Source organism: Carassius auratus, chromosome 42 (assembly GCF_003368295.1).
Source record: "Carassius auratus strain Wakin chromosome 42, ASM336829v1, whole genome shotgun sequence".
NCBI lineage: Eukaryota > Metazoa > Chordata > Actinopteri > Cypriniformes > Cyprinidae > Carassius > Carassius auratus.
Window position 1 is genome coordinate 8,663,062 of NC_039284.1, and position 27,482 is coordinate 8,690,543.

General features: G+C 37.2%; 1 protein-coding gene across 1 annotated transcript in view; it reads right to left on the reverse strand.

The window, feature by feature from the left end:
• The window catches only part of LOC113060546 (inositol-tetrakisphosphate 1-kinase-like), a 43,643-nt gene that overhangs the window by 13,952 nt on the left and 2,209 nt on the right, over positions 1-27,482 (reverse strand). Inside the window, exons 2-5 of the mRNA XM_026229547.1 lie at positions 25,199-25,369; positions 14,772-14,796; positions 2,282-2,407; positions 370-487 (exon numbers count right to left, since the gene is read on the reverse strand). Of these exons, the coding sequence (XP_026085332.1) occupies positions 370-487; positions 2,282-2,407; positions 14,772-14,796; positions 25,199-25,293 (364 nt within the window). The 5' untranslated portion in view covers positions 25,294-25,369. The remainder of the gene's footprint in view (positions 1-369; positions 488-2,281; positions 2,408-14,771; positions 14,797-25,198; positions 25,370-27,482) is intronic.

Consider the following 27,482-nt stretch of genomic DNA (forward strand, 5'->3'; position numbering starts at 1 on the left):
GGGGAGATGAGGCCGCTTTAATATGGGTGTTCTGGAGAAATCTACTCTTTTAAAGATTCATTACCCTAAAATCTAAGTTAATTATTAAATGTCATTATTCACTCAATAAAAAATTGGGGGAAACTATTCTTTTAAGTAAAGAAAAAGAACGGAATGGGAGAGTGTTGCAGGTCAGACTCAAACCTGTTTTTCCTGCATGAGCACCGAAGCTCAACATACCAACTGCTGTGTTACAACTCTCTCCAGACCATTACTTTAAAAAGTTAACACCATTCAATTACAAACTGTGAGTGCATCCTGTAGTTGGACAAATTACCATTGGTATAGGCTGAAAATGAAAGAAAGGGCAGGAATGCTGGATCACAGTACCTCTCATGCAGTCCTCTATCCTGTGCACCAGCTGGTAGGACTTGCAGCGGTCCAGCAGAGTCCGGATGGCTGGAAGAGGGTCAAGAATGATGGTCTCTGGGTGAGCGTCAATATATTCCTGCAAGACCAGTGGAACCGGTCACAAGAGGAAGGTGTACAGGAGACCGTATCAATAACATGACTGACTGAAATCTTCAAGTTCTAACATTACTTACTGGTGTTGTTAAAAGGCAGCTATCTAACATGTATAAACGGGCATGCATGAATCAACACGCCACACACACAAAGACATGTAAACTGTTACACTGCTGTTATGTAAAAGAAACATCATCACAGTCTTGCATTCAGTTGGAATAACCACTCGCTGTCTCTCTCTCCACTGTTCCCATTCACTCCAATCAGATAATAACATTTGACGGAATGAGAAAATGCATTCTTTTCTCATTTCCATCAGTCATTTGCTTTCATTGATCGGAAATTTAGTCACTGATCCCAGCGTTCTGATTGTAAGATCAAATCAACCCCAACATCTGAATTGGTGTAGAAGAAACACATTCTACCAGCTCTGATTAAATAAGCAAAAAAAAAAAAAAGATCTCCAGTTTTCACAGGGTTTAGACTGAACGCTGTATGTCAGTGCTCAGATCATTCTGTGTCTTATGTAAAACTATGTACTACACATTAAGCGCATGCTTATTGAGAGCGCGGTGTTAGGAAAGAGCTTTGTTTAAGAACATTAAGAGGCTCAGCGCTCTTACGTTCTTATTTAGAGGGGAGTACCTGAGGGGACATTTCATAAGATGACCAAACAAAAACAAAGTTGTAGGACGGGAATCGGAGTTAAATAATACAACCATGTTTTATTTTTTCAAATTAAGTCTGTTCCCTAAGGCTTTATTTATTTGATCAAAATATGATACTACTTTCTCGCTAACCTTCAACATTCAGCACATTATGCATTCATATCATTTAAACAAATCTTTGAATAGCTAATGAAAACGTAATTACTCAAACCCTGCAAGCTTAGTCGAATCCAGCTGTGAGATCTTGTGAAGTGTGTATGTGTGTCCAGCATGATCACATGTTCTCTGTGTGACGTTCGGTCCGTGTGAACTGAATGCTTTAAACCTGTGATGTTAAATTATGCTGCACTTTATGCATCTGCCCACTGTCATATTCCTGTCATTTTCACTGTGTGCTGTAAGTAAAATGAGTGCTAGCCTGGCTTTATTTGAAAATAATGATTCCCAATGCACACAAACTTCCCAGAATACTGAGTGCCCTGTTGGTTACAGTGTTTATTTCCTTTACTTTTATATTTTTATCATATAAAGATTTTTTTTGACAGCCAATGCCGATATAAAGCGATTATAATTTTTATTATATCTGGGCGATATATCTAACCATATGATCATGCGCATCTAGTCAGTAAATCTGCATTTAATAGACAGAGCCGTAGAGAACTTACAAGCTACGCAATACCGCGTTCATTATCAAAGGCAATTCATCTTCGATAATTAACGCGATATTGCGTAGCTTGTCAGTGATCTATGGCTCTGTCTATTAAATGCCGCTCCAATTATAAGCAGGTGATGGAGATTTAGCGGTAATCACGGAACCAGATTTACTGACTAGATATGATCATATCGTTAGATATATCGCCCAGCCCTACCCCCAGCAGTCACAACAACATGATTTCCTATAAAATCTGGCAACTCCGATCTGCAGGCTGGTTCTGATTTCAGCAACAAGCGTCAACTTCTCCAGACTGTAAACTGCAGAAATCTGGGCAAACGTTGTGTAGCCTTTAATCAGATTCAAATTCCTGCATCTTAATCAGAGCTGCAGATCTAGGCAGTGGGCTGAAGACGACAGCACACATGCTCAGACGGGCCCATCGCCCGCCTCTCACCTGCACACGCTGGACCAGCAGCAGGGACTGGGTGTCATTCTGGTCCGCTTCCAGGATCAGGTCTGTTAGCTTGTGAATGATGACGTCCAGGGGACCCTGCTCCTCTAACGGCTGACTCAGGTCAAGCTGCGGAGAAGGCAAAGATGAAAGCTTATCATTTGTACTTTGATGCTAAGTTCAAAGACGTTTAATTTAGATTAGAATTTAGATTAACATGTATCAAACAAATGGATGTCTACTGAATCTACTGTTTGTGTTTCCACAATAATTATAATAATGCATGGCTGATATATGAATATGTTGGTAGAATTTGAGTTCCAGAAAAACAACATGAAACTAATTGTTGATGTTGAGTCACTGTAAATCAGCATTAAAGGGACAGTTCACCAGAAATCTAAATATGTTTTTGCAGAATAAAGCATTAATATGTGCTTTATAAGTACTAATAAACAGCCAATATTCTAGTAATATGCACGCTAATAAGCTATTAGTTAATAGGGAAAACTGGTCTTTAAAATAAAGTGTAACCAAAGTGCTTTTAAACTCCAATGTTCCTTTCACTTAGTGATAGATTAAACGAATGGCATGTTTAAAATCAATTTGCACACACACACACACACAAATGGACTATTTATGGCTGAGAGCTGCTAGGACACAATCTATTTCCTTGTATGGTTGAATGTTTAAACCCATCTGATTTTCCATAGTGGCTTTATATTTAGTTTTTTTCCCCCTTCTACTTGTTTTCACCACAGGATGTCCCACGAGTGGCCAGGCATCGATGTCAAGAGCAACTCCAGACTACACTGAGCTCAAATCCCAAGGTGCTAATGTGCTGACAAACCTGTTCTGCCTCTGATAATCTCATGCTTACTGTACATGGACAGACGGTTGCACCACAAGCCATTAGTGGACCGTGGAAACACACCCCTGATGACCTACTATTGTGTGCTTGTCCCTGCTGAGCAAGGTACAACAGCCAACTCTCTCTCTGTCGCTGACAGTTTGTTGGCTAAACACAGAGGAGCTTTAAAGTAATAGTAGACAGACCTCTAATATAGAATATACTACAGAGATACTATAATAGTTCATGCATAATAATTAATCAAATACAGGTGCTGGAAAATTGATACTGTGATATAATCAGATCAGATCAGTTCTTACCATTACATGTTTTTTATCATACATTTATGAGGAAATCTCTTGTCAAGTCTTGCATTGCACCATATTGTATGGTGAATTTTATGTTTGAAAACAGCTTTGTTAGAAGTGTTATAAAAAAGATATTTAAATATCAATGTAACAGTTTGTTCACAACACATTAAACAGGTAAACTGCTTTAACACTGGTATAACAAAAACGATTATCATCGTCGTCACTAAAAACATGTATCTTACTAATTCGAAAAAAAGTCACTTTAGAACTAGTAACGATGGAAACATTGAGTTGCTACATTAAAAGCTTGCTGTATCATTGCATTAAAAGCTCACTGTATTATGTGAAGTCGAGTATTATGAGAGAGAGATTGCCTGAGCGAGTGTGATGACCTGCTTCTGATACAGTATTCTTCAGTAGCAGTATTAACATTAAGTGACATGGCATCTGACATACGGAAGCCATTGGCACATGCGTTGACACTTCCGGTTTTCACTGACATGTGTCGGTGGAGAGTGGAGTGGATTGTATCAGTGTCACTGACATTGCTGAAGAACATGTTACTGTAGTGTTGTGGAAGTGACACTGCCGTTGTCATCCAGAGTATAACGTAGACTGTAACACACGCACTTAACAACAGAACCATATTTAATTGATGATACATTTTGGTTACTTGTTTCCCTTTGTTTGCCTGAATCTTGTCAAATACTTTAATAAAAAAATTCACATTGTTGTGTCACACGTCGGGTTGGGAGAGTGGCATGTGCCTATGACACTTGTGACATGTGCCGATGGATTGTGTCAGTGTCACTGATATTACACATTTAAAACATATTTGTTATACTAATCTTTCTTATGTAAAGGTGATTTCCGATGACAGCGTTGCTCAATGCATATGTTGGCTGCGTCTAACAAGGTGTTGTTGAAAGTAAAAATAACTTCCTTGTTTACAACGGTTTCAGTCTCTTTCAATATAAAAGTCTCTCTAATGCAACTAAAATTACAAAAATGTGTAGGTAGATGCCTCATTCGACAGCTCCAAGCATGCAGACATGTGCAAAACAGTCAACTTAATATCATTCACCATGATAATCAATGAATATTCGAAGATGCCACAATCCTTACATATCTATGCCCATCTCTCACACTTCGCCAGTGAAAGGTTATCCCATTTTATGGGAATTTAAATCCCGGGGAATTTTGCAATTTTCGGCTGTGCAGGATTTACATTAGGTTGATCCTTTCAATTTGGTGGATGATTTACATATAGCGGCCAATAGAAACAGTTATTAATGAGGCATCTACTCATTAACCAGGCCTGGACTTTATTTTGTTTTTGTTTTATGCGTCAGTCGTCTGTGAGGGGCTGCCGCTTGGACTTTTGTTTCATGTTTGTTCATTTGTTTAGTCAAGTTTTATATTTAAATGTTCTCCGGTTCCCGTCACCTTCTTCCCAATCTATGAACATTGTTACAATTTTAGTTTTTCATTATTTATAATTTTACAAATTAATAATAATAATAAAAAAAACTATTTAGAATTACATTTTCTATTTTACTCCTTTAAATTTTTCAGCTGTCCCAGACCAACGATTGGCATTTTGAAGCAATCGTGACGATTTCTGAGATTGTGGTCATATGTCAAACAGTAAGAGATGTTCAAAGATGACCACTGTCAGAAATTCATAATGATCATCGCACAGTGTGTTTTCTGCTACTACCCATGTTTACCGACCAGTCAATAAAAACATGATACGAAATCAACGCAGCACAGTGCTAAAACATAAAACTGTGTTAATAAAGCTCTTATTCATTTAGTCGATTCCTCTTTTTATCAGCATACATAAAAACAACAACTGCCAAAGAGTGAAGTTCATCATGCTCTTTCGGTTTACCACTAGTGCATGCTGATGACTTCTTATTCTTCCAATAGTAACGTGTCATAGTCTACAACTCAATAGGTGTCAAAATCAGTCTGCATGCATGTCGTACCCAAGTTTATCAGATCCATGTCAAACCGTGTGATTCGCACTGATCTAAGTTTGGACTGCTAAAATCGTGCAGTGTGTAGAGAAGCCTGTATTCATGACGCTGAGAGCCACTTCCTTTTCTCCATTCACATCTGTGTACAGACACGACTATTCAGTTATTCATGATGCTTTAAGCCATCCGAGACACAAGTAACTAAACACCAACGTCTATCTGCCTGCTACTCAAGCTACTACATGACTTGTGACGTCTGTCGCTGCTTTAAAACACATTTCAATAGCTTATTTTCACTTCATGTTACACAGCCAGAAACCACAAGCAACCAAACTAAATGTATATGCAAATAAATAACCAATTTGAATCTATATCTATTATCTATTCACAGTATATCAAAATTCCTCCTGTCATTACTAAAACATTCTGAGAGCTGATGACTGAAATAAGCAGGCAGAGGTCAGAGACCGAGCAGATGGCTGCCAGAGGGAGAGGTGCAGAATAAGAACCCAAAGATGAATTTAGGCGAGCTGTTCAGCCAGCAACGTCATTCAGAGTTAAAATCATCAGGATAAGAGCTGATTAGAACCAGAAGCAACTTTGAAAGTAAGCCATTAATGAACCACGGGGGGGAAAAAGGAAGTGCTTTTCTGCCTGTTAACCATTTGGAGCATAATAATAGTGTTCTTTTTTCAAATCTGTCATTATTTAAAAAACAAATGAATGATTCTGAATGAAACCTAAGGCTTGGTTCACACAGAATGCGTTTGTGTGTCTAAAAATGCGAGATGCAGTGCTTTTTTGTTAAACTTTAAAACTCTGCATAGTCTACAATGTATGAGCTAAACATACATTAATTCACATTGAAGCTACTGAAGTTATATGTCAAAAGGAATGAATGGTTAACATTAATAACAGAGAGCAGCAGGTTTGCATTATAGGCTTTAAGACCAAATCTGTTGTGACATGCATTTGAATTTCTTTCCAACTGTTTGCTTGCTTACATAACTGACTTGTCCTCATGTAAATACTCCCAAAGATGGACATTTCAGCACATTTGTGTGTATACTTGACAATTTATGCGCAAGCATGAAACCCCAAATATTCTTTGCTCATCCGTGTTCTTGTCTGTCTCAGAACACACTCACAGGAACTGCATGCGGCACAAAGATCATTTTATCTTAATTATAATGCTTTCATAACCATTGGAAGCCAAAATCAAAACTGAAAGCAAAATTTGATTCATCGCACAGCCGTGCTTCTAGCTCACGCTGAATTGTTTTCAAATATGCATGCATTATGAAGACCCATGATTTATATATATTTGTGTGTCTTTAAAAGATTTGGATTAAATCACTCAGTTCCTATTGATTACTTTTAAGATGTCTTTATGGAGTGTCAAATTTTGGTGGAATAAACTTTCAAATCTCTCAGGATGCATTAAAAATATCTTCATCTGTGCTTTGAAGATGAACAAAATGAGTTTTTGGGATGAACTATCCCTTTATGGCCTCACTGATGTCAGCTGAAAAGAAAAGTTGTTTTAACATTTTAATGCAAAATTACGAAGTCAAACATTTTTTATTTTTTTTTTATGATGTGCACTGCAAATTAAAACCATCAATAGTATTAAACCTTAAATAGTATAGATTTTGACATTGGGTTGATTTTATATACACATCTACAGTAGGCTTGCCGCGATAAACGCTGTTACCGGTTTTAAGCCGCAACACCGGTTACATCACTTTACCACCGTGACACCGACCCCACCACATTTTATTTTTTTTAAGTATTCATTTTTTCTTAAATATTTATTTGAATCAAAAATAAAAAATTATAAATAATTTAGTTTAAAAGAGAGCATACACTATAATTAAAAACTGAACAACTACAATGCAGCAGATTATGCGCAAGACAACATTCCTGGACACGCGCTACCGGGATGGCTACGACCCGAATGTTGAAGAGATCAAGATGATGATAAGAGGAAGAATTAACAGTCATCCTCGGTAGGGAAGCGCTGTCAAGGAGTCCCGTGAGAGAAGAGGGAGAACAAAATGAGGAAGCCGAAGTCGAGCCATGGGCAAATAAATAAATAAATAAACTCCGCAAGCACTGTTAATAAATGCCCATTTATAGTTTATTTATTTATTTATTTATTGAGTGCTGACTTGTCATTTATGTAGGCTACGGTCATTTTGGAAGTTTGCATCTTATATAAACTTTGTTTAATTTATTAAGGCCTATTTTATTTTCTTATTCGTTTTAAAAGCGTTCTAATATTGGCTAAGCAGTAAACGTTCTATGGTTCTTATTCGTGTGGGTCCACAGTTTGCCGATCTTCAGTTTTTTCAGCCTGTACATGGTGGTATTTTTATTCGTTATGTTAATAAAAGTTCTACATTTGATTTCAGTGAGCCTTCTTTTTCTTTTTTTTGTCCATTCAAGCAATTGACACCAAATTGCCAATTACCGCTAATTCATTTATATTTAATGAATTTAATGAATTTTAGGATTTATAAGCTATTTAAAAGTAAGGAAGTAAGTAAAAGAGGACACCCCCACCCCACGGTAATACCGGTGTTGTCACACGTCGATTAACCGGTGGGAAGTTTTCCTCACTGCGGCAACCCTACTCTACAGTAAAACATTCCATTCTGTAGAAACAAAAAAATTCTCAGACAGAAGAAAGAAGCAGGGGGTAATTCTATCCTTGCTGATGTCATCAATCTTTACATCTTCCCTAATTCATGAAATATTGACACTCTTCTCTTCCCACTCAGCATTTGTGTTTGATGGATCCATTTAGGAAAATAAGTGGGGAGTTAGAATAAAAGCACACTGGGAAGACAGATAAGTACCGAAGAGTCTGTGTCTCTAGGTACTGTATTATGTGGAGTACATGAAAATGACCAGAGGAAATGGCTGGAAACCACGATAGAGGGGCTTGACTAATTATTTGTTACATTATGCCTATCAGTCAAATTAAATGGAATAACAAAAGGACCTAAAGGATAGTTCATGGACCAATGCATTTGAGAGAATCAGAAAATGATCTTCATCCTAATGGAGTCACACAGCCTCAAAGCTGGAAGATTAAACATGAATCATGTAGCATTTAGCGGGGAAATGAGCATGATGAAGTCATTGTGCAAGTTAACTTTACTGGATTACACAGACTTAACAAGATTGACTATCCAAGAATAAGGAAGAGAGATGACGAGCATTATTACAACAACAACAACAGTTTATGTTTCATTACTTAAGTTTGAGGTCTTAAATTCACAAAATGTCCTTGTAAAATATGGTAAAAACGCTTAAAGTCTGCGTTTTGTAAAATGCTGTGTTATGGTGAGAGTAAAAGTATAGCTTTCACAATTAAATCAAACTAAAAACGCTAGTTTCGCTAGTCATTTACTGCACTACTGGTCAAACATTCAGTTGTTAAAAATGTTTTTTCTTCATACGTTCACCATGACTGCATTTATTTGACTAAAAATACAGTAAGTGATATTGCTAATAGGCATGTTCTTTTTTTATGCAATGCATCGACAATAATACAAAGTAACATTTCTTATAATTATCATCAATGTTGAGAACAGGTGTGGAGACTGTAATCCTTCTTTTTTGGATTCTATGAAGAACAGAAAGCTTAAAAATATATATTTGTTAACATTTTAAATGTCTTCACTGTCATGTTCAATAAACTTTATGTGTCCTTGCTATATAAAAAAATATATAAAAAATAAAAACCAAGCTTTTCGGGTCAGGCACAGTGTATAAATGTGAGACACACACACACAAAGATATTTTGAAAATTATAATTTTTTTATGTTTTTTTTTTTTTTTTTTAATACAATGAAGGTCAATGGAGTCCACTGATGCAATTTCCATTTTTGTATTCTGTACTACCTCTTTAAGTAAAGGGAAGTCAACGAAAGGGCCTCAAAAGTATGTGTCCAAGTTTGTGTGTGTGTGTGTGTGTGTGTGTGTGGTGAAGGCAATTCCAAGTAGTCTGTACTGGACTATTTATTCACCAGAGACTCCAGCCTTTGTTTTTCCCACACTTAAATAAAAAGACGTGAGGCCTCAAGGGACTGCTCATTTTGTAGATATTTGCATGCATCAATGTGACCCCCAATTACAGTGAATGTCACACAAGCACATAAAAAAAAGTGATGAGGTCGCTAAGAGAAAACGTGGTCACACAACAGAACTCAGAATCGGACAACATTTTTATAATGCTAGAGTTTTCTAGGTGGCTGCCTGATGGCTACTTAAGCCTAGTTCCAACAATATTTTATTGTGTTCTTTCCAGCAGTTATTACAGAGAACTGATATTATTGGAGGTACATAACTAGCTACATAACATATCACTATAAGTAATCACTCGTTTTGCACTATAGGTTAAGGAAGCTGTGTGAAGTGAGTCTGTGAACTTTAACTAACTATCTAAGTCTGTGAAGATCTTCAAAAGTTCATATCCATTGTTGTCATTAGCTGAAACAGTGTTGGTTTTACTGGCAAGGATTTCGCTGTGGTCTCTTTGAGAAAGGAATGCTTACCAGACCTTTGTTGAGTGTTCAAAAGTTAACATTAGCATGCTTAGCTGAAACTTATGAGTACAATTTGGGCTTAACTATCAAAACAGTACCGCTAATGAAAACAAGCTAACCACACTTTTCGCTTCCAAAAACAAACTGAACCAAAGGAGAGACGAATATTTTGTGTTTAGCACTTTTCAGCACTAAACACCTGCTTAATCTCCTAGGATTTAGGAATTGAGCTACAGCCAGTAAGATTATCAACAGGCCCGGATCATTTCATTCACATTTTCAATTCATCTGTCTACTCTAATACGCAAATAGCTGCATACCCAACACATCTTTCTACTTCTACTGTAAACTACTACAAAACGTTCTTCCTATAAACCTTTCAAGACAGACCTACAATGAACACAGCGGTTGTTAAGGCTTGCGATATGCCAGGAGCCACAAATCAGTGAGATTTTAGCTTTATTTTTTGTGTGTTGAGTGCATTACTGCCTGTCCACTTTTCTCTGGAAGTATTTTTCTAAAAGGGAGTTTTAAAATGTCTTTGCTAAAGTCTTATATACCAGCCAGCTACGAGGTGGATTACAGTAGTAAGTATGTGAAAATCGGTAAAGTCTGGGTATTGTTCAAAACTTCTCTATATCGATATCAATACTTTGTATCCGATACCGGTTCCTAGGGTTAGGTATCGATTGGGTTTTATTCGATACCGGTGCCATTTCGAAACTTTTAAAATGGTGCCTAAACGGTGCCTGAACTCATGCTTCTATAAAAACAAATAAATAAAGCCTAAAAAGGATAACATTAAAGAACATTAAACATATTTTAAATAAATCCATAGCATTCACACACTCACTGGATGCTCTCATTTCCCAAGCTTCCCTTACTCTAAAGCTAATAAAAGTATTTCATGATCTGGGTCATTGTTTAATACAAAACCACACATAATGTTTCTACTGTATATCTGTCACTCACTGATATTTAGTTAAGATGAGTGCTGTCTGTCCCTGTCTTTAATCAGTTCTGTGTATGATTGTATGATCGTTCTTTATAAAGTAGCAGCAATGTCATTTGTAAAGTACAGTCTTAGGCACATTAGTATTTTCACCCCAAAAAAGGGTTTTAAGCCAGTTATTTATATATTTTGGGTAACACTTTAGAATAAGGTTCCATTAGTTAATGTTAGTTAACTACTTTCGTTAACATGAACTAAGCAAGAACAATCCTTCTACAGCATTTATAAGTCTTAGTTCATGTTAATTTCAACATTTACTAATGCATTATTTAAATCAAAAGTTGTGCTTGTTAACATTAGTTAATGCACTGTGAATTACCATGAACTAACAATGAATAACCGTATTTTCATTAACTAACATTAACGAAGATGAATAAATACAGTAATAAATGTATTATTCATTGTTTGTTCATGTTAATTAATGCATTAACTAACATTAACTAATGGAACCTTATTCTAAAGTGTTACCATATTTTGCTGTAGTGTGTCGGTAGGAAATATCAGTTTACATTTCCAAACATTCATTTTGCCATTAATTTTAATAATAATCTAGTGAGATTGTTGAATGCACAAGCAGTCTGACAACAGACTGCATAAAAAAAGACTAAGACTTCTGCAAAGTAGTGTATGTATAAAGTAAGTGTAATTAAATTAAGTATATTTAAATAAGAGTAATCAAAATATGCGTTCATATGTGTTAAGGGCTAGTGAATGAGCGGAATGATGTGTGATGAGCGGTGAATGGAGTGAAAACTTTACAGTAGATGGGAAACCGATTGCTCCCTCGTGACCTTTTGTAAACTGTATTTATGACAGAGGACTGCACAGATACAGATATTCTAACAATCTATCAATAAACACACACCTTGTGTCCTCTGTGTTTGAGTCCACTCGCACTGCTCCGCCGCGGTCTACGGATTTAAGAGCGCACTGAAAGACGGAGAGAACCACAGGTCTGCCGCCGTTTTCATATGATATTTAAGTGGACTGGCTCTAAAGTGATTGCGAATTTGAGTACAGTTTATGGAGCTAAATGCAATAGCCCCGCTAAAAAAGCCTAGCGACGCCACTGCTTTTTGTGTACATTACGGAGAACCAGGACAAATATTTCAATCGACCGCTCAGGCATTTAAGAGGCACCGAAATCTGCTCTCTGATTAGGTTCGGTGCATAACAGTTCCATAGGTACCATATTGGCACCGGGTTTTGGTACACAACCCTACCGGTTCCTGAACGATACTTTTTTCGATCCGCAAGATTACACTACCTCAAAAAGTTTTTTTAAATGCATAGCTTAGACAGAATCATAATTTCTATTAATTTTCCACTGATTTACGCGATCAGATGTGTATTAGCTTCTTCCAGCAGTGTCTGCCCGTGTTTTCAGTTCTAAATAAAAAGATGATTCGCTGCTCATATGTCACTCATATTACGCATACAAAACCCACATTAGATCAGATGTTAGTTTAAAGTGAGTTTTGAGTAAAAGCATAGTATAAAACCTATAAACTGTTTGATGTAGCATGATGCAGTGTGCATGAATGATCATGTTACACACATTTTCCTTTGATGCATGAGCCAATCACCAGCACCTGATCTATGCACATCAAGCATGCTGCATGCTTACTGGCTCACTGACGTTAATGAGATTAACCCCTTAGAGAAGGGGTTTCAAACTCAGTTCCTGGAGGGCCGGAGCTCTGCAGAGTTTTGTTCCAACCCTGCTCAAATACAGTTACCATGTAGTTTTCAAATAAAGCCTAAGGACATGATTATTTAGATCAGGTGTGTTTAATTAGGGTTGAATCTAAACTCTCCAGGGTTATCCACAAACACATTGAAAAGACTGTTGTCTGATCAGTGTTATCCGATCAGCGTGTCCTGGTCCAGATGTAGTCAAGGACTCGTTGTGATCGGATCTCAGTGTAAATGTAAATGCTTTCCAGCAATCGTGTCTGCACTCACAGGTGACTTAGAACACCCGTGTTGAGAGCTAGTGAGACTCCTACACTTATCTTTGATTTTCAAAGTGTCCAGCGACTGAAAATGCTTTTCAAAAGAAAACCCACCACTTCATGTTGACTTTGCACCATGCCATTCTCAGGTTGACTTATTTAAATATTGCGCGGGAAAGACAGATCTGATTGGTTATCCAGATAGAAAAGTCAGCTGATGTTGTCAAGTGTAAACGCGCTGTGTTCTGCTTGATCAGATCACAGTGATTGCATGTTACTGCCAAGTGTAAATGCAGCCTTAGACTCAGCCTGCCTTAAGCCGCGTTTCCACCGCTGGAACTTTACCCAGGAACTAGGGACTTTGGGCTGGCACTTGGTGTATTTCCACCACAGGAACCAGGAACTAAATAAAGTGCCCCTCAGAAAGTCCCTGCTGGCGAGATAGTACTTTTTCAAAGTTCCGGAACTTTTCCAGAACTACTCAGTGGTGTCAAGGTCTGCATAAAAGCATAGAACTCGATACCCATACCTAAATATCTGACAAAAAGACCCAGGTTAAAAACTATGTCCTTGACTGCTTTAATAAAGAAAATACTACAATCCCAAAAAGCACTTAAAGGAAAGTGGACTTAAATGTTGTTTGTTTAAATAGAACATATTTTACGTTTATTGCAATATATTTGTTTAAGATTGTAAAGGGAAAGCTCACCCAAAAAAATGTATTCTGTAATCTTGTATTCATCCTCCACTTTTTCATAGCCTGTAAGAGTTTTTTTTTTCCTCTGTTGAGCACAAAAGAAAATATTTTGAATAATGTCTGTAACCAGTTGATAGTAACCATCGGCATTCATATGACAATTTTTATTTTTTTTTATTTTTTTAGTTAGTTACCAGCATTTTTTTTAGTTAGTTACCAGCATTCTTCAAAATATCTTCTTTTGTGCTCAACAGAACGGTTTGGTACAACTTGAGTGTGAGTAAATGATGACAGTTTTCATTTTTGGGTGAAGTCATTTGCAGAGCTTCATGCGAGTTCAAGTTCACATTCACATTCACGTTTATTTATAAAGCACATTTAAAAATAAGTGCTGTACAATTTTAAACAGTGTGAGGATAAACAGTGCGAGTGTAAGGATGCTAAAGGAGTTATTTTTGTGCGATTTGCTTCAATTAACGACCTTCAAGCGCCCAGTTGGTCTGTCTTTTGTCTGAGTTATTGTTAAAAATCTATCCTCCCATGAAGAAAATGCATGGGATTTTTAAATCCAGAACCCAGCTGTTGCACTACACCACTGCTGCACTGCACTACCCATAATCCTGTAGCAGGATCCACCAATCAGAGAAGTTGCTTAAAGTTTTACATTCAAAGAAACACAAAAACTAAACTACCACCAATTGCTTTGCAGGTGTTTGGTCAACAACAAAATCCCCTGGCAACCAAATGCACTGGATAAATTATGCCATGTACAGCCAGCATTTGTTTTCCTGGTCTATCGTGATCAACTGAGAGGATTGTTTATCGTTACACACCTGTCGTTGGAACAGACTGCGAAACAGGATAAATCATTGTGTAACGTAGGAACTTCAAGTCATCAATGCGTAGAATAGTATATTCATCATTAGCTTTTCCAACTTCAAACCAAGTTATCTTTCACATTTCCAAAGTTTCAACTTTCTGAGTTGAATGGAACACCGTGACAGCACAGGAAATCTCTACTAAAGAATTTTCTGAAATAATTCTGGACTCCATGAGAATGTTTGTGATTTAGAGACCTATCTATTAGAGAAACATCTGAAACTAATTTCCAAACTGAAGTGAGATCCACTTACCTGAACAACTTCTATTCCTCTTTTCCTGAAAGAAACAAAAAAATATATATATCATGCACACGTTTTGACAAAAAGCGATTGAACAAGAACAGGGTAATAAATTCACATTTTTACATTTAAGATACCATCAAAGCGGATTAGATTCTGACATGAAAATGAAGCCTGGATAAAAATATCTGTTGCCTAGAAACAGAGTTGAGATACAGAGAAACCCTGACTGGCCGTAGGAAGCGAATCGACCCACGGAAACTGGCTCGAGCTAGAAACTGTCGTCAGAACCATCAAGAAAACCTCTACATTTACACAGCACACATCCTGAAATTGTGATCTTACTACAACATTAAGCCTGCTGGTGAGGAAACCCTGTGGATGAGTTTATGGGGTCATTAGGAAGACAGGCAACCATTTTCTCTTCTAATATCAGATTATTCAATGTCGAGATAATGATAACGTGCATGAGCCAGAGCTTATTTATTCTTCTGTCAGGAAACATCATGAGTAGGTTTGTAGGAGTTATTTAAGTCTCAGTGCGAAAGAACTTTTCTGTGTGGGTTGATTTATTTTGGGAGGAAGATTATTTTGGTGGGTTATAGATTATAAATACTCTGATATGGAAACGTTTGTCGAGTTTTAATGGGTGGTTTTCAAAGAGCCCCAGTGTCTCCCTGGAAAACATTGGGTCTGTCAGATCAAATAGACGAAACATGCCTCAACTCCTCCTGAATGTGGACTATGCTGTCAATATTACACTGAAGAAAACGTGTGCCAGAAGGCGAAAGAATTACATATGTTGTGTAAGGGAAATAATTCGAAGGAATTTTTGGTTGACTATATAAATCAGAGGTACTTGGCTAATGTAGCGCTTAAATGTCAACACTCCCCTCAGAAACTGTCTGGGAGTATCAACGTTTCAACGAGTCCTTCTCTACCTCCTGGAGCTTTCACAAACATTACATTTTGGCGGACGATTAAATGCGATACAAATAAGTGAGATGAATAAAACAGACACTGTCATTTTTAAAGACCCCCTGTGGTGAAACCAAGTGTTTGACATTGTTTACATGTCTTTCTGGACTTTTTAATACGCGGAAAGACAATGAAGGACAGTGATAACCATTGATCCAATATTACCACTGGGTAAAATGTAACCACTTAAGTTAACGGAGTGAAAGTAGAGCAGGTCTGATCTGGTGCTAATTATCATATTCATAGGTCTGCGTTTAGTCAATGATTTTGATTAAAAAATAATAATAAGTATAGTCTTGGTGAAGAGACTTCCTACAAAAACATAAAATAAAAAAAAACACAGTAGTGGTGTATCTGCTTTGATTTAGGGCAGGATATACTATCAATCCTTAAAAAAAATACTGGGATAAAATTATCTAGAAGGCGAAAAAATCTAACCGTGTAAAACGAGACGTGGAGTTTAGGACTTTGCTGGGTCACAGTGACAGATCAAGGCCGCTGGATTTAGAGATACAGACAGATGTAGGTGTAGCTCAGATTTCATTGGTTTTATTCGGTTATCTAACTGAAGCAGAATACTGGATAGACAAAGCAAAACATAGTAAGCACAACCACTTTTATTATGACTGAAATAGGAACAAGGGTAAAAGAAGCATTTCAATACAACAATGTGCTCCGTTTTTTACCCTCATAAAACTCCCAGGCTTCCTCATGAACCATCCAGAAGGGATACTCCACCCCAAAATGACAATTTTGTCATTAATCACTTAACCCCATGTCGTTCCAAACCCGTAAAAGCTTTGTTCGTCTTCAAAACACAATTTAAGATATTTTGGATGAAAACCAGGAGGCTTGTGACTGTCCCATTGACTGCCAGGTAAATCACACTGTCAAGGTCCAGAAAAATATGAAAAGCATCGTCAGAATAGTCCATCTGCCATCAGTAAAACAACTGTAACATTATGAAGCGTCCAGAATACTTTTTGTACGTGCTATTCTGTGTTAGCCGCAACACAAGGATACGATTTCTATGTGTTTTAATGCATTGATTTGAAAGAAAACAGTGCATCTGTGCAGTGCGGCGGACACAGAAGAGTGTAGGCGGCCTGCGTTCAGTGGATGTTCTCCAAAATGGCGCTACGGTGATGCGAAGAGACACAAAGGAGACAAATTGTTGAATAAAGTTTTTTTTTATTTTTTTTCTGGTCACTTCATAAAGTTATGGTTGAAAAACTGATGGCCAATGAACTATTCTGATGATGTCTTTCATATATTTGGACCTTGACAGTGTAATTTACTTGGCAGTCTATGGGATGGTCTCAAGCCTCCCAGTTTTCATCCAAAATATCTTAAATTGTGTTCCAAAGACGAACTAAGCTCTTCCGGGTTTGGAACGACATGTGGGTAAGTGATTAATGCCAAAATTTTCATTTTGGGGTAAAGTATCTATTTAACTGATATTGTCAACTTATACCAGAAGATAAGACTATTTTGCGAAGGCTTTTCATTTTGGGTTTCATTTAGATTTTCTCAACTTTTTATTGCAGCAATAATGGGTCAAAAAAAAAAAAAAGGTTATTGTTACAACAATGTGAAAAAGAAAAATCACATGTTTAAGAATATAGGATATATCGGTACCATACTGGTTGCGGTCAATATTGGATATTTCATTGTGCACATTAATATTTTTATTTAAAAAAAATGTTTTCCTTTCTAAAGCTTTTTTTCAAACTTAAAATTGTTTTTGTAAAAATGTATTTTTGACTTGTTTTCCAGGGTAAATGTCTTGGTTTCTTAATTCATGATACACTGAGAATCAAAATGACATGAAATATGAAGTCTTGTTGTATGTGAAATTGATCAAAGTGAAATAAGTTTATAAGATAAAAAAAGAGCAAATACCTGCCAGTTGGCTCAGAAAAATCTACTTAAAGCTGCAGTCGGTAACTTTTGACGCTCTAGCGGTTAATAAACAGAACTGCTTGCGTCTTGCGGAAGAACATTGTAGCCGGATCTACTTCTCTCTGTTTATGTCTATGAAGAATCACAAAGGTACTGGGTTACTCCGCCGCGGTACCCCCGAAGCAATCTGAAATAGTCCGAATATAAACACTTACTATAGGTGCACCCTAATGTTTCAGGACAGGCTAAAAACACGGTTTGGAAAATGGATTCATGGTGTACTCGCTTATTATGTTCATTTTTCTACATTTTGAATACAAACAAAGTTATGGACCGCAGCTCTGATTGGTTGTTTCTTACCGGGAGCGCATGACTTTCTGCAAATGGCAATAGGACACTGGGAGGAGCCAGAGGAGCTTGATTTTTTCACAGATTATCTGTCTCATATTCTACTGTCAGGACATAATGACAGGTTTAATAAAAGTTTACAAAAGTTCCCTACAGCGCCTTTAATTCACACTGACAGATGTGTGTCCTTGTTTTCAGCATAAACTCCCTTTGTGTTCCATTTCTCAGAAAACAAAAAAACCTTCAAGTATTTCAAGTAAGTAAATGTATTTAAGGAAGTTTAGATATTTGTACTTGTAAACAGGGGGGAAAAAGTCCTGTTTTGGTATTTATTTGTTTATTTTTTGGAATGAATGAATGAATTTAAGACTTTCTGCTCTGGTTTAAGACCTTTTTAAGGCTTTAAATAGTGAAAGTTAGAAATAAGACTTTTACTGTATTTCATGCTGTATATTATAATGGTTGTGTTGCCTACATTTACTTGAATCATTAAAAAAAAATAATAATAATTCCAGTACTTCCGTAGATACAATCCAGAAATAATTGAACTTGATGTGAACAAATGTTAAAAATGAATGAATGAAATGAATCCATTGAATGAACTGAATGAATCAATCAAATCAATCTATCGATGAATGAATGAATCAATCAGATCAGGGTAAAGTCCAAATAAAGCCTTGCGTGTGACTCAATGATAGTGTTCATGCTTCACGAAGCACATTCATATCACAGGCCTGGGACTGGTGAGATGAGCACGTGGTTATACACCGCACGCAAGACTACACCAACCGTGATGGCTCTGCCAACTTCCTCAAAAATGAAAACATACAGTAAAGCAAGGCAATATTGCTCCTGAAATGAATTTAGACAAGCCGTTTTAGAGTGGTTGCATATCTAGCTAGTCCTTGAAAGATTACGGATTGTCAACGGTATATAACACACATCTGTCACGTATCAGGTAAGGCGGTGCAATTTTCATGCGCATCTCGTCAGTAAAGCTGCTCCTGTGATTAGTAGTAAATCTCCAGCACGTGCTTTCAGATGGAGCGCATTTAGCACTGACAAGCTACATAAAATAGTGTTCATAATCAGCAATGAATCTCCTGCAATTTTGATCACAATTTTTCCTAGTATTACGCTTATTCAATATAAAACCAAATCTATTTGACAAGATTAATAAACTTTCTGTAAAATGTGTGAACAGGACAGGAAGGGTTGTGAAATCGTGACCTTATATCTTAGAGAGCACAAAAGTGACCTTGGTTTATCCCTGCGAGGACTGCTTATACCGTCAGCAGGGAATATCCGATCCAAATCACTGTGTGGGACGGGACACACACACACTTGCACAAGTTTGCGGGCCAAATACTTGTGGTTACCAAAAACACAAACCACTTCAGTCTGACTCATCTGTAGATGCTATGCTTCTCTTGTTGCCCTGGTTACAAACAAACTGGAACAGTTGCTTGATTAGTGTGTAGTCTGCAATTAATTGTGAAATAACATTTTCAGTTTGGGCTGCGGACAATCACAATATTTCAAATCATGTAGATTGCTAATAGGGAGAAGTATGATCAGATGAGATATATCTAGGGACCAGAATATGAAAAGATTCACAGGTGAAAGTGCCCTACCATACTTAAAATTGTAACAGTTACTTACTTATGTTTGTTACACAAATAATGTTGGTGTCTTTGGAAAGAAGACCCTTTTGGCTTTACTTTTTATCAACCAGATTTGATATAGACACTGAAGTGCCCTGAAAAAGTAGTTTTTTAAAAAAAATACATGAAATCAGTCCTGGAGCAATTTAGAAAATGAATGGGTTGAAAGTCACAGGTCTCATGAGTTTCTATTTCAAATCTGAAGAAGATATCATGAAAAATTAGATTCCAGCAAATATTTTTCTGAGACTATGTCTACTTCATTTCAGTGTAGTGACGTATTTCCAGCTGAAATGGAATAGTGAATAGAGGGCATGGTTTTATGTTTGCGCTCCTTCTCTCAGTCTCTCTTTCATAGCAATCTAACGGTTAGGGGTGTGTTTAAGGATATTCTGACCAAGCCGTCAAACTGACATCATCAGAGAAAGAAATGCCATTCCAGAGCGTAAGTAAATGTTCATATTTTGATTGAAGATTACGAAGACAACATTTATTTTCAGCAGATTAACTTAAAAGGATTAATTGTTTACGTCAAGACTAGCAATGTGCATTTAATAAAAGCAATGCTGCATTTCAGGCAGGTTTTTGAGCTCGTAAGTCACGACTTCAAACAACAACTCACGAATTTGTCGCATTCCAGGCAAGTCACGTCAAACTTCCTGAGCACAAGGAATTGTAGCTAGATTTTTAATTTTATTGCAATGTTATATTGTCCTAAAAATCTATTTTTCAACATGTACCACTTGAATAAACAGTCAAACATAGGCAATATTATCCGTCGGGGCTGCCATTGTTGTTTCACAGGTTTGACTGCCGTTCCAGTGCACTTTCACAACTAGAACGTTGGAAAAACACGAGTTACGGGTTGACTGGAATGTGTCATAAATGGACTCAAATTTAATTTCATGCAGACTTTAAAGACAAGTAAACAGTCAGTAATAAAACAGGAACAAAACAAATCAATTTACAGCATAAATAAATACAACTGAACCAAATTACAGAAATTGTAATTAAAATGTTTAAAACATTGCATAGTTTTCTTTTCATAAAATATAGATTAAAGTTATTAAATATTCAGTAAAGATCAGTGGATGATTTTCTTTTGTTCTTTGATTAACATTAATGACTGGCAGAGAGTTTATAGGTTGCTTTCTCTTTAACACCAAACACACGCAACGCTAAAATAATGTACATGCGTTTTCTTTCTCATCTGTTCAGATTCACTTAAGACAAAAAAAAACCCTGTGTTTATGATGATATACTGACAGCTTTCAAACATGTCAATCTAGTTAATGTTTACAAAGAAGAACAATGGATAGGCAGTGCATTCTGTGTGAATGGTCCATAACAACATTGTGTATGTGTATTACCATGATATACACATCTACCTACACAACACTTAAAACGACTTAAAACTCAGAACACTTTAGCAACCACATAGCAACATTCTGGCAACCATACATAAAACCCTTTCATCCGAGTGGCAAGTACAACTTACATTTTCTTCAGCGAATGTAAAAAATAGCTATAATTAGTATCTTTTGCCAAAGAAAAAAAAAACTGAGCAACATGCGTGGCAAGCCTCTGTGTAATAACAGCTGTTCTATGTGAAATCACGCACCTGAGGGAATTATACACCTGAGGGATCGTGATCGGAGCAGCCCTACTTGCAGCACCTATGTTAAAACACTGTCCCATCCAAAGTGCACAGACACACACACACACACACACACACACACACACACACACACACACACAAACTATACATTATACACCCGGAGCAGTGGGGCAGCCATTTATGCTGCAGAGCCAGAGCAGTTGGGGGTTTGGTGCATTACTCAAGGGCACCTCAGTCATGGTATTGCTGACCCAAGACTCGAACCCACAACCTTAGAGTAAAACTCTCAAACCATTAGGCCACGACTTCCCCTTAAAAAGATGGCTATAAAAGGAAATAACACAAGTTATTTGAAATGTCCAGCTTCCTTTTTCAATAGAAAATATGGATTACCAAAGAAAAAACAAGACAAATTTACTATGTTTCTTACATTATGGCTTCAGAAGACTTGCAATAGACAGCATGAGTCACTGTATTGGCACAGAAAAGTCTTAAATAATTGGTGGCTGAAAATCACAACGCTGCATGAACTCAACCAATCAGGATGTTTAGCGCCCAAGTCCCGCCTCCGAAAGTTCCGGAACTTTAAAAAAAGTACTACCTCGTCGGCCGGGACTTTCTGAGGGGCATTTTTACACAGAACTTCCTGTTCCTGTGGTGGAAACACACAGAGTACTAGGGGTGGGAATCTATGGGTATCTCACGATCCGATTCGATTACGATTCAGAGGCCCACAGTTCAATTCGATTCGATTCAATTACAATTAATGATGCATCGAATGTTGTCATACAACCTGTACATCTATTAGGAGTGGGAATCTTCAGACACTTCATGATCCGATCCAATTCCGATTCAGTGAGTCACGATCCAATTCCAAAATGATTCTTGATCTACATTTTTTCCCCAATTAATTCTTCTGCTGTGCAAATACATTTACAACTTTAATCTTTAAATTTTAATCTTAAACAAAATTGCAGTTATGCGCTCTTTTTTTATAGTTGGGATCTCTGTATGTCAGTACTGCCTTATTAAAAACAGGAGTGTGAATCTTCACTGGTTTCACAATTCAGTTCAATTACGATTATCATTGTCAACTCAATATCATGATGCGTCACATTCGTTTTCAATATCACTGCACATGGCTACATTTTCATATAAATTTTAGATCAAATTTATTTGGTTCAAAATTAACTTTATTTTTTATTTTTTTAATGATTACTTATTTAAAATAAGTGTTCAAGTGTCCGAAAGTGTACAGACAATAGTTTTTTCAATTTTTCTTTTTTTCCTCCGCATTATTGCCGTTATTACTGATGAGATCATAGAAAGTGGGCGCTTTAACAGGCTGCATTCACGCACAGATCTATTTCAGTATCAGATGTTTTTTCTGCTCTGAAAATATAACTGAATGTGTGTACATCAATTTCATATAAAAGTATTTGAAAATGCAAGTGCATTTAACCACAGCAGAAACTGTGGTTCAGGACAAAATACACAAAGCGCATGTGAAAGTCTGTCAGTGCGCAAGTTTCGTGCATCTAATAGTGGTGCATTCCAAACGGCATAAATGAAAGCATATCTGAAGTAAAACACGGCAGGTGGAAGCACAGACTGTCAAACGTCATCGAGTCATCGATTCTGAAATGTTCCGAATCATTGAAAGGAGAATAGCGATGCATCGGAGAATCGATTTTTTTCTCACACCCCTGCCGAGAACCAGCCCAAAGTCCCTAGTTCCTGGGTAAAGTTCCAGCGGTGGAAACGCGGCTTGAGTTGACTGGCTGACAGAGTTCACATTATTTTATTCCCACTTTCCTTCACTTTCAACAGTCACACAATTCCTCACACCATCACAGCCACTGAGGAAATCCGATGCAACGCTAGCTTCACACGTTACACAATTGTTCATTCAGCTGGAGACAGTGACAGGGCGTAAGACAAAAAAAAAGACCAACCACACACACAATCCTTCACTACACCACACATATTTACAACACACAAAGCCCTGTGTGTAACCTTAACCCTTTGTCGGTCCAGCAGTTTGGTTTTCTTGGGTTACGCGGCCCATACAAACACAACACTCAAGAGCATTGTTTCAAAGAGTGCTTTCTAGGCCAACTCTCACTCACTCACTCACTCATTCATTCACTCTCTCTCTGACTGCTGGCTAATAATCCAGCCGCCTTCGATGATGAGTAAGCCAATCTGCAGGGTCATGGGGAATAAAAGTGCTGGAACGGTGTTAAAACACAGCCAGACCAAGACTGGTCACCTACACGCACCATGGAAAATCATTCAAGGGTATCGTAATTTGGATAGCAGATATGCTTTAGCCAAAACACATTCAGAGCAGAACAAAAACACAGGCTTGAAGGAAATACTGCAAATATTTTATAACACGCTCAGTTTTTTTTAAACAGGCAAACTATCCTTGACAATGTGATGAGGAATCTTTAGACAAATAAAACCACTTTAGAATAAATCTGCATGTAGATTAAAGTCTTTTTGTATTTGGTGCATGTGTTTATAAAAAAATAAAAAATAAAAAAAAACTATTCCCACTACCAATGCTTACAATGTTATAGCCTGTAAGTGGTTGCCAGGGCATTGCTGTTCAGTTGCTAAGGTGTTCCTAGTGGTTTTCACCAGTTACTAGGTGGTTGCTTACTAGTCCAAGTCAAATTCAACAGACCAGACTGAATTATTCTCCTTGCACTACAGTTATCATACCTCAAATATTGTAAGACATTTGTCAGGTTTTAGTTCTTAAAACGCTCTTTTGTGTAGGATTCATTTTTTACGCATCTCATCCAGCGTTTCGTTTTAGAGCTAGTAACCGAGGCTTGAGCCATTGAAAGTAATGCAGTTATCAATGCAGTTATGAAAGAGAAAGAGAGAATTCCCCGAGTCTGTGAGTCTCTCAGCATGGTTTGGCAGCAGCATCTCTACTAATAGCGAAACTGCAAGTGCATCTACTTTAAAAGAACCGTTTTAACCTGGCTTGTGAGAAATGACAAGTAGCTTTTAAGTTGCTAAACTATTTTACTGATAAAATCCCCAGAGAAGTGCGTGTATGTTTCGGTGTGTGTCAGAACTGTGTGTGTGTGTGTGCGTTTGTAAGAAAGAGAGTATGTTCATTGCATGTCAAAAACATGCAAATATTTTGTCCATTATATCTTATTGTCGTTTACTATATTAATTTGCTTGGTCAGTGCCGTTGTGGGCTTTCTGTCTTTTGCCGTTTGTAAAATTGTAAGGACTTATGAAATAACTGAAATCATTTGTCTCTTTCCATGAAAATAAATGCACACCTTAAAACATTTGTCAGACAGTAAGATTCAAGCATAAAACCATTCATCTTTTGATTGCTCAAGTAACCTGACCAGCCCGACATGTCAAGACTGGCTTAACCAATGGCGTGCGCTTGGAACAGGGTTATCCATTTACCCAACAAGCGGCCAAACGGAGGACTGTTTGGAGCAGCCCATTTAAATCTTGCGAACTGTATTAATTTTGCTATTTTATTTAACGTGTCCGAGTCACAGAATTCACACCCTTTTTGAAATCAGATGCACAGTCTGTCAACCGAAGCACCAATTTCTGCTTATGATTCACTTCCACAAAAACAGACTGTATGTTAATATATATCATATGTTAACATCCCTCTCTGCTGCACTGTATTACACAACCTCAAGCAACCTTCCTGGATCTTTCTCAACCACAGTTCAAAGTCCTTCGTAACATGCTACACCTATTTATTCAAACACTTAGATCAACTGATCAGTCAAGCAACAAAAGCAGGCACAGAAAACAGCTGTTTTTGATGAACCGCTGACCACAAGTGAAGCAAATGCCCAACAGCAACAGGCACCTGCTGTGCTCTTCAATGGAAACACACACCGGCTGATGGATCGATGGTGGCCTCTCACCTGCACATCTCTGCAAAGGCCAGGAAATTGAGTTTCTTCATCTTCTTCTCGCTGAGCCAGTAGCCCACTCGTCTGCCTCTTAGGAAAGTCTGCATCTTCAACTGCTGATAGCCAGATGTGACAGCCGTGTCACTCCAGTGAAAAAACAGGAAACAGTCTTCTTGCAATACCCTGTCAAGCCGAAGCCAACAGAGATTATTATCAGAACCTTAAATTACAAACCTTCATGAGAGTTAAATGGAAAACAGCTAAAGACCAACGGTGAACTGTACAGAATCAGAAACATGTCTGTAAATATACAAAACAGGTTCTGTCCAAAACAATGCTCAAGCTAGGCTGTGAAGCTCTATGGGTTTTACAAGAAACCTAGTGAACTGCCAAGCTAAACTGAATCAGATGCACCATATATAAGGGTATTAATGTTGTATTAAAACATAATGAGAATCAAAGGTTTAATTCAGAATTTGATCATGCAAAGCAATGCAAAAATTTTACGCAAAAGGCAAAATGTGAAAGTTCAGTTTGAATACTGGATGCATAGTTTTTCAGTGTTAAACACACACACAAAAGAAGAGATTTTGAGGAATTTGGGTAACCTCACAGTTGCTGGGTAATCAATAACTTCAATAGTACTTTTTCCATTTTCTGGAAGTCAATGGGTACCGTCAACGGTTTGGTTATCGATATTCTTCAAAATATCTTCTTTTGTGTTCAACAGACGAAAGAAACTCATACAGGTTTGGTGATGTAAACAATGACAACATTTGCATGTTGGGGTAAACCGTCCCTTTAAGATTTGATTTAAACATCCAGTGCATTCTATGGGAGCAAAAAGTTTTCAGTCGAACATTCAAAGCATCATATTCAAGTGTGAAGGTTCAGTTTAAACACTCAATGCAATCTTCAAAAAATCATGGGCGAATTCAGAGCCGTGTTTTGAAAAGTTGCTGCATCAATTGAGAGTTAAAAATTCACAAAACGTGTGATGATCTGGATGTTGGATTTAAATTTCACATGGTTTATAACAAAACATAATTGGGATTACAGGTTTAGTTCAAAATTCATTTTGATAATACAATACAATACATTATACCCCATTTCAAACATAAATTAACTATTAAAAAATTTGACGCATTAATTAGTCGTGAAAGTTCAGTTTGAACATTAGATGCATCATATCCGTGTTAAGATTTAATTCCAATACGTTGCATTATATGTGAATTTGACATATTTGATTCAAACATTTAATGCATGATATTCAATCATAGGAGACTTTAAACGTTAGATTTAAGAATTCCATTCATATTTTCCAAGTCCAGACATTCAAGTTGAACATCCGATTAATCATAAGCAAGTTCGCACTTTCTATCTAAACATTCAGAACATTATGGGAGAGTTCGATGCAGTATTTGCGAGTCCAAACATTACGGACGAGTTCGGAGCTTCAGTCTCAAAAGAAATCTAATCATTATCATATGCAAGTTCTATTCGATTAATCGACCAATACAACATAAGTCTAGGGCTGCAACAACTCATCGATGAAATCGATTATTAGCGATAATGAAAATCATCTACAAAAATTCTCATTATCGATTAGTCGGGTCTGCCCACAGTGCACGAGCAACTGCAGCTGGTCGCATCAAAGTACAGCACTGAATAACGCATTTCTATGGACAAAAAGCATCTACAAATACTGGAGGAACAGAATGAGCTCCTGCAGGACAAGTACATGATCCAAGCTGCCCAAAACATGAGAAATCTTTATTTTATTATTTTATTTTAAGTGCTTTTACAGATACACGTGTGCGTCTTCGGCGCAAAAAACTTTTAGTTAACGGTCATATCCTTATCTGAAAATGCAAATTCACGCAAGCCTTTACATTTTTGCTTAAAAGCCCGTCTTGACAGTCTTCGTTAAGTTGAAATCTTTACTGAAAGAGCAATGGAGCGGCGGGCCCGAGCATTAAACAAACAAAACACATAGAGACGAGGGAGACAATATTCAGCGCAAAAACATTCACTGTGCTAAAATATCTGTTGTTTAATATTTACGTTTAAAAGTCGACATGCAGTGCGAGTAACTTATGAGAGTATGAACTGTGAAGGGGCAGCAGTGTGTAATTGTCTGAATATAAATATTTGATGCTTTTACAGGATAAACAAATGACGGTAAGAGGAGACTGACTGTGATCGAAGTGCACGCGACGCATGTTCCTGCAGAGCATTACTGTGATTTTATTTGTCTTTAGTATCTATATTGTTTTAATTTTCGATCAAGAGATTT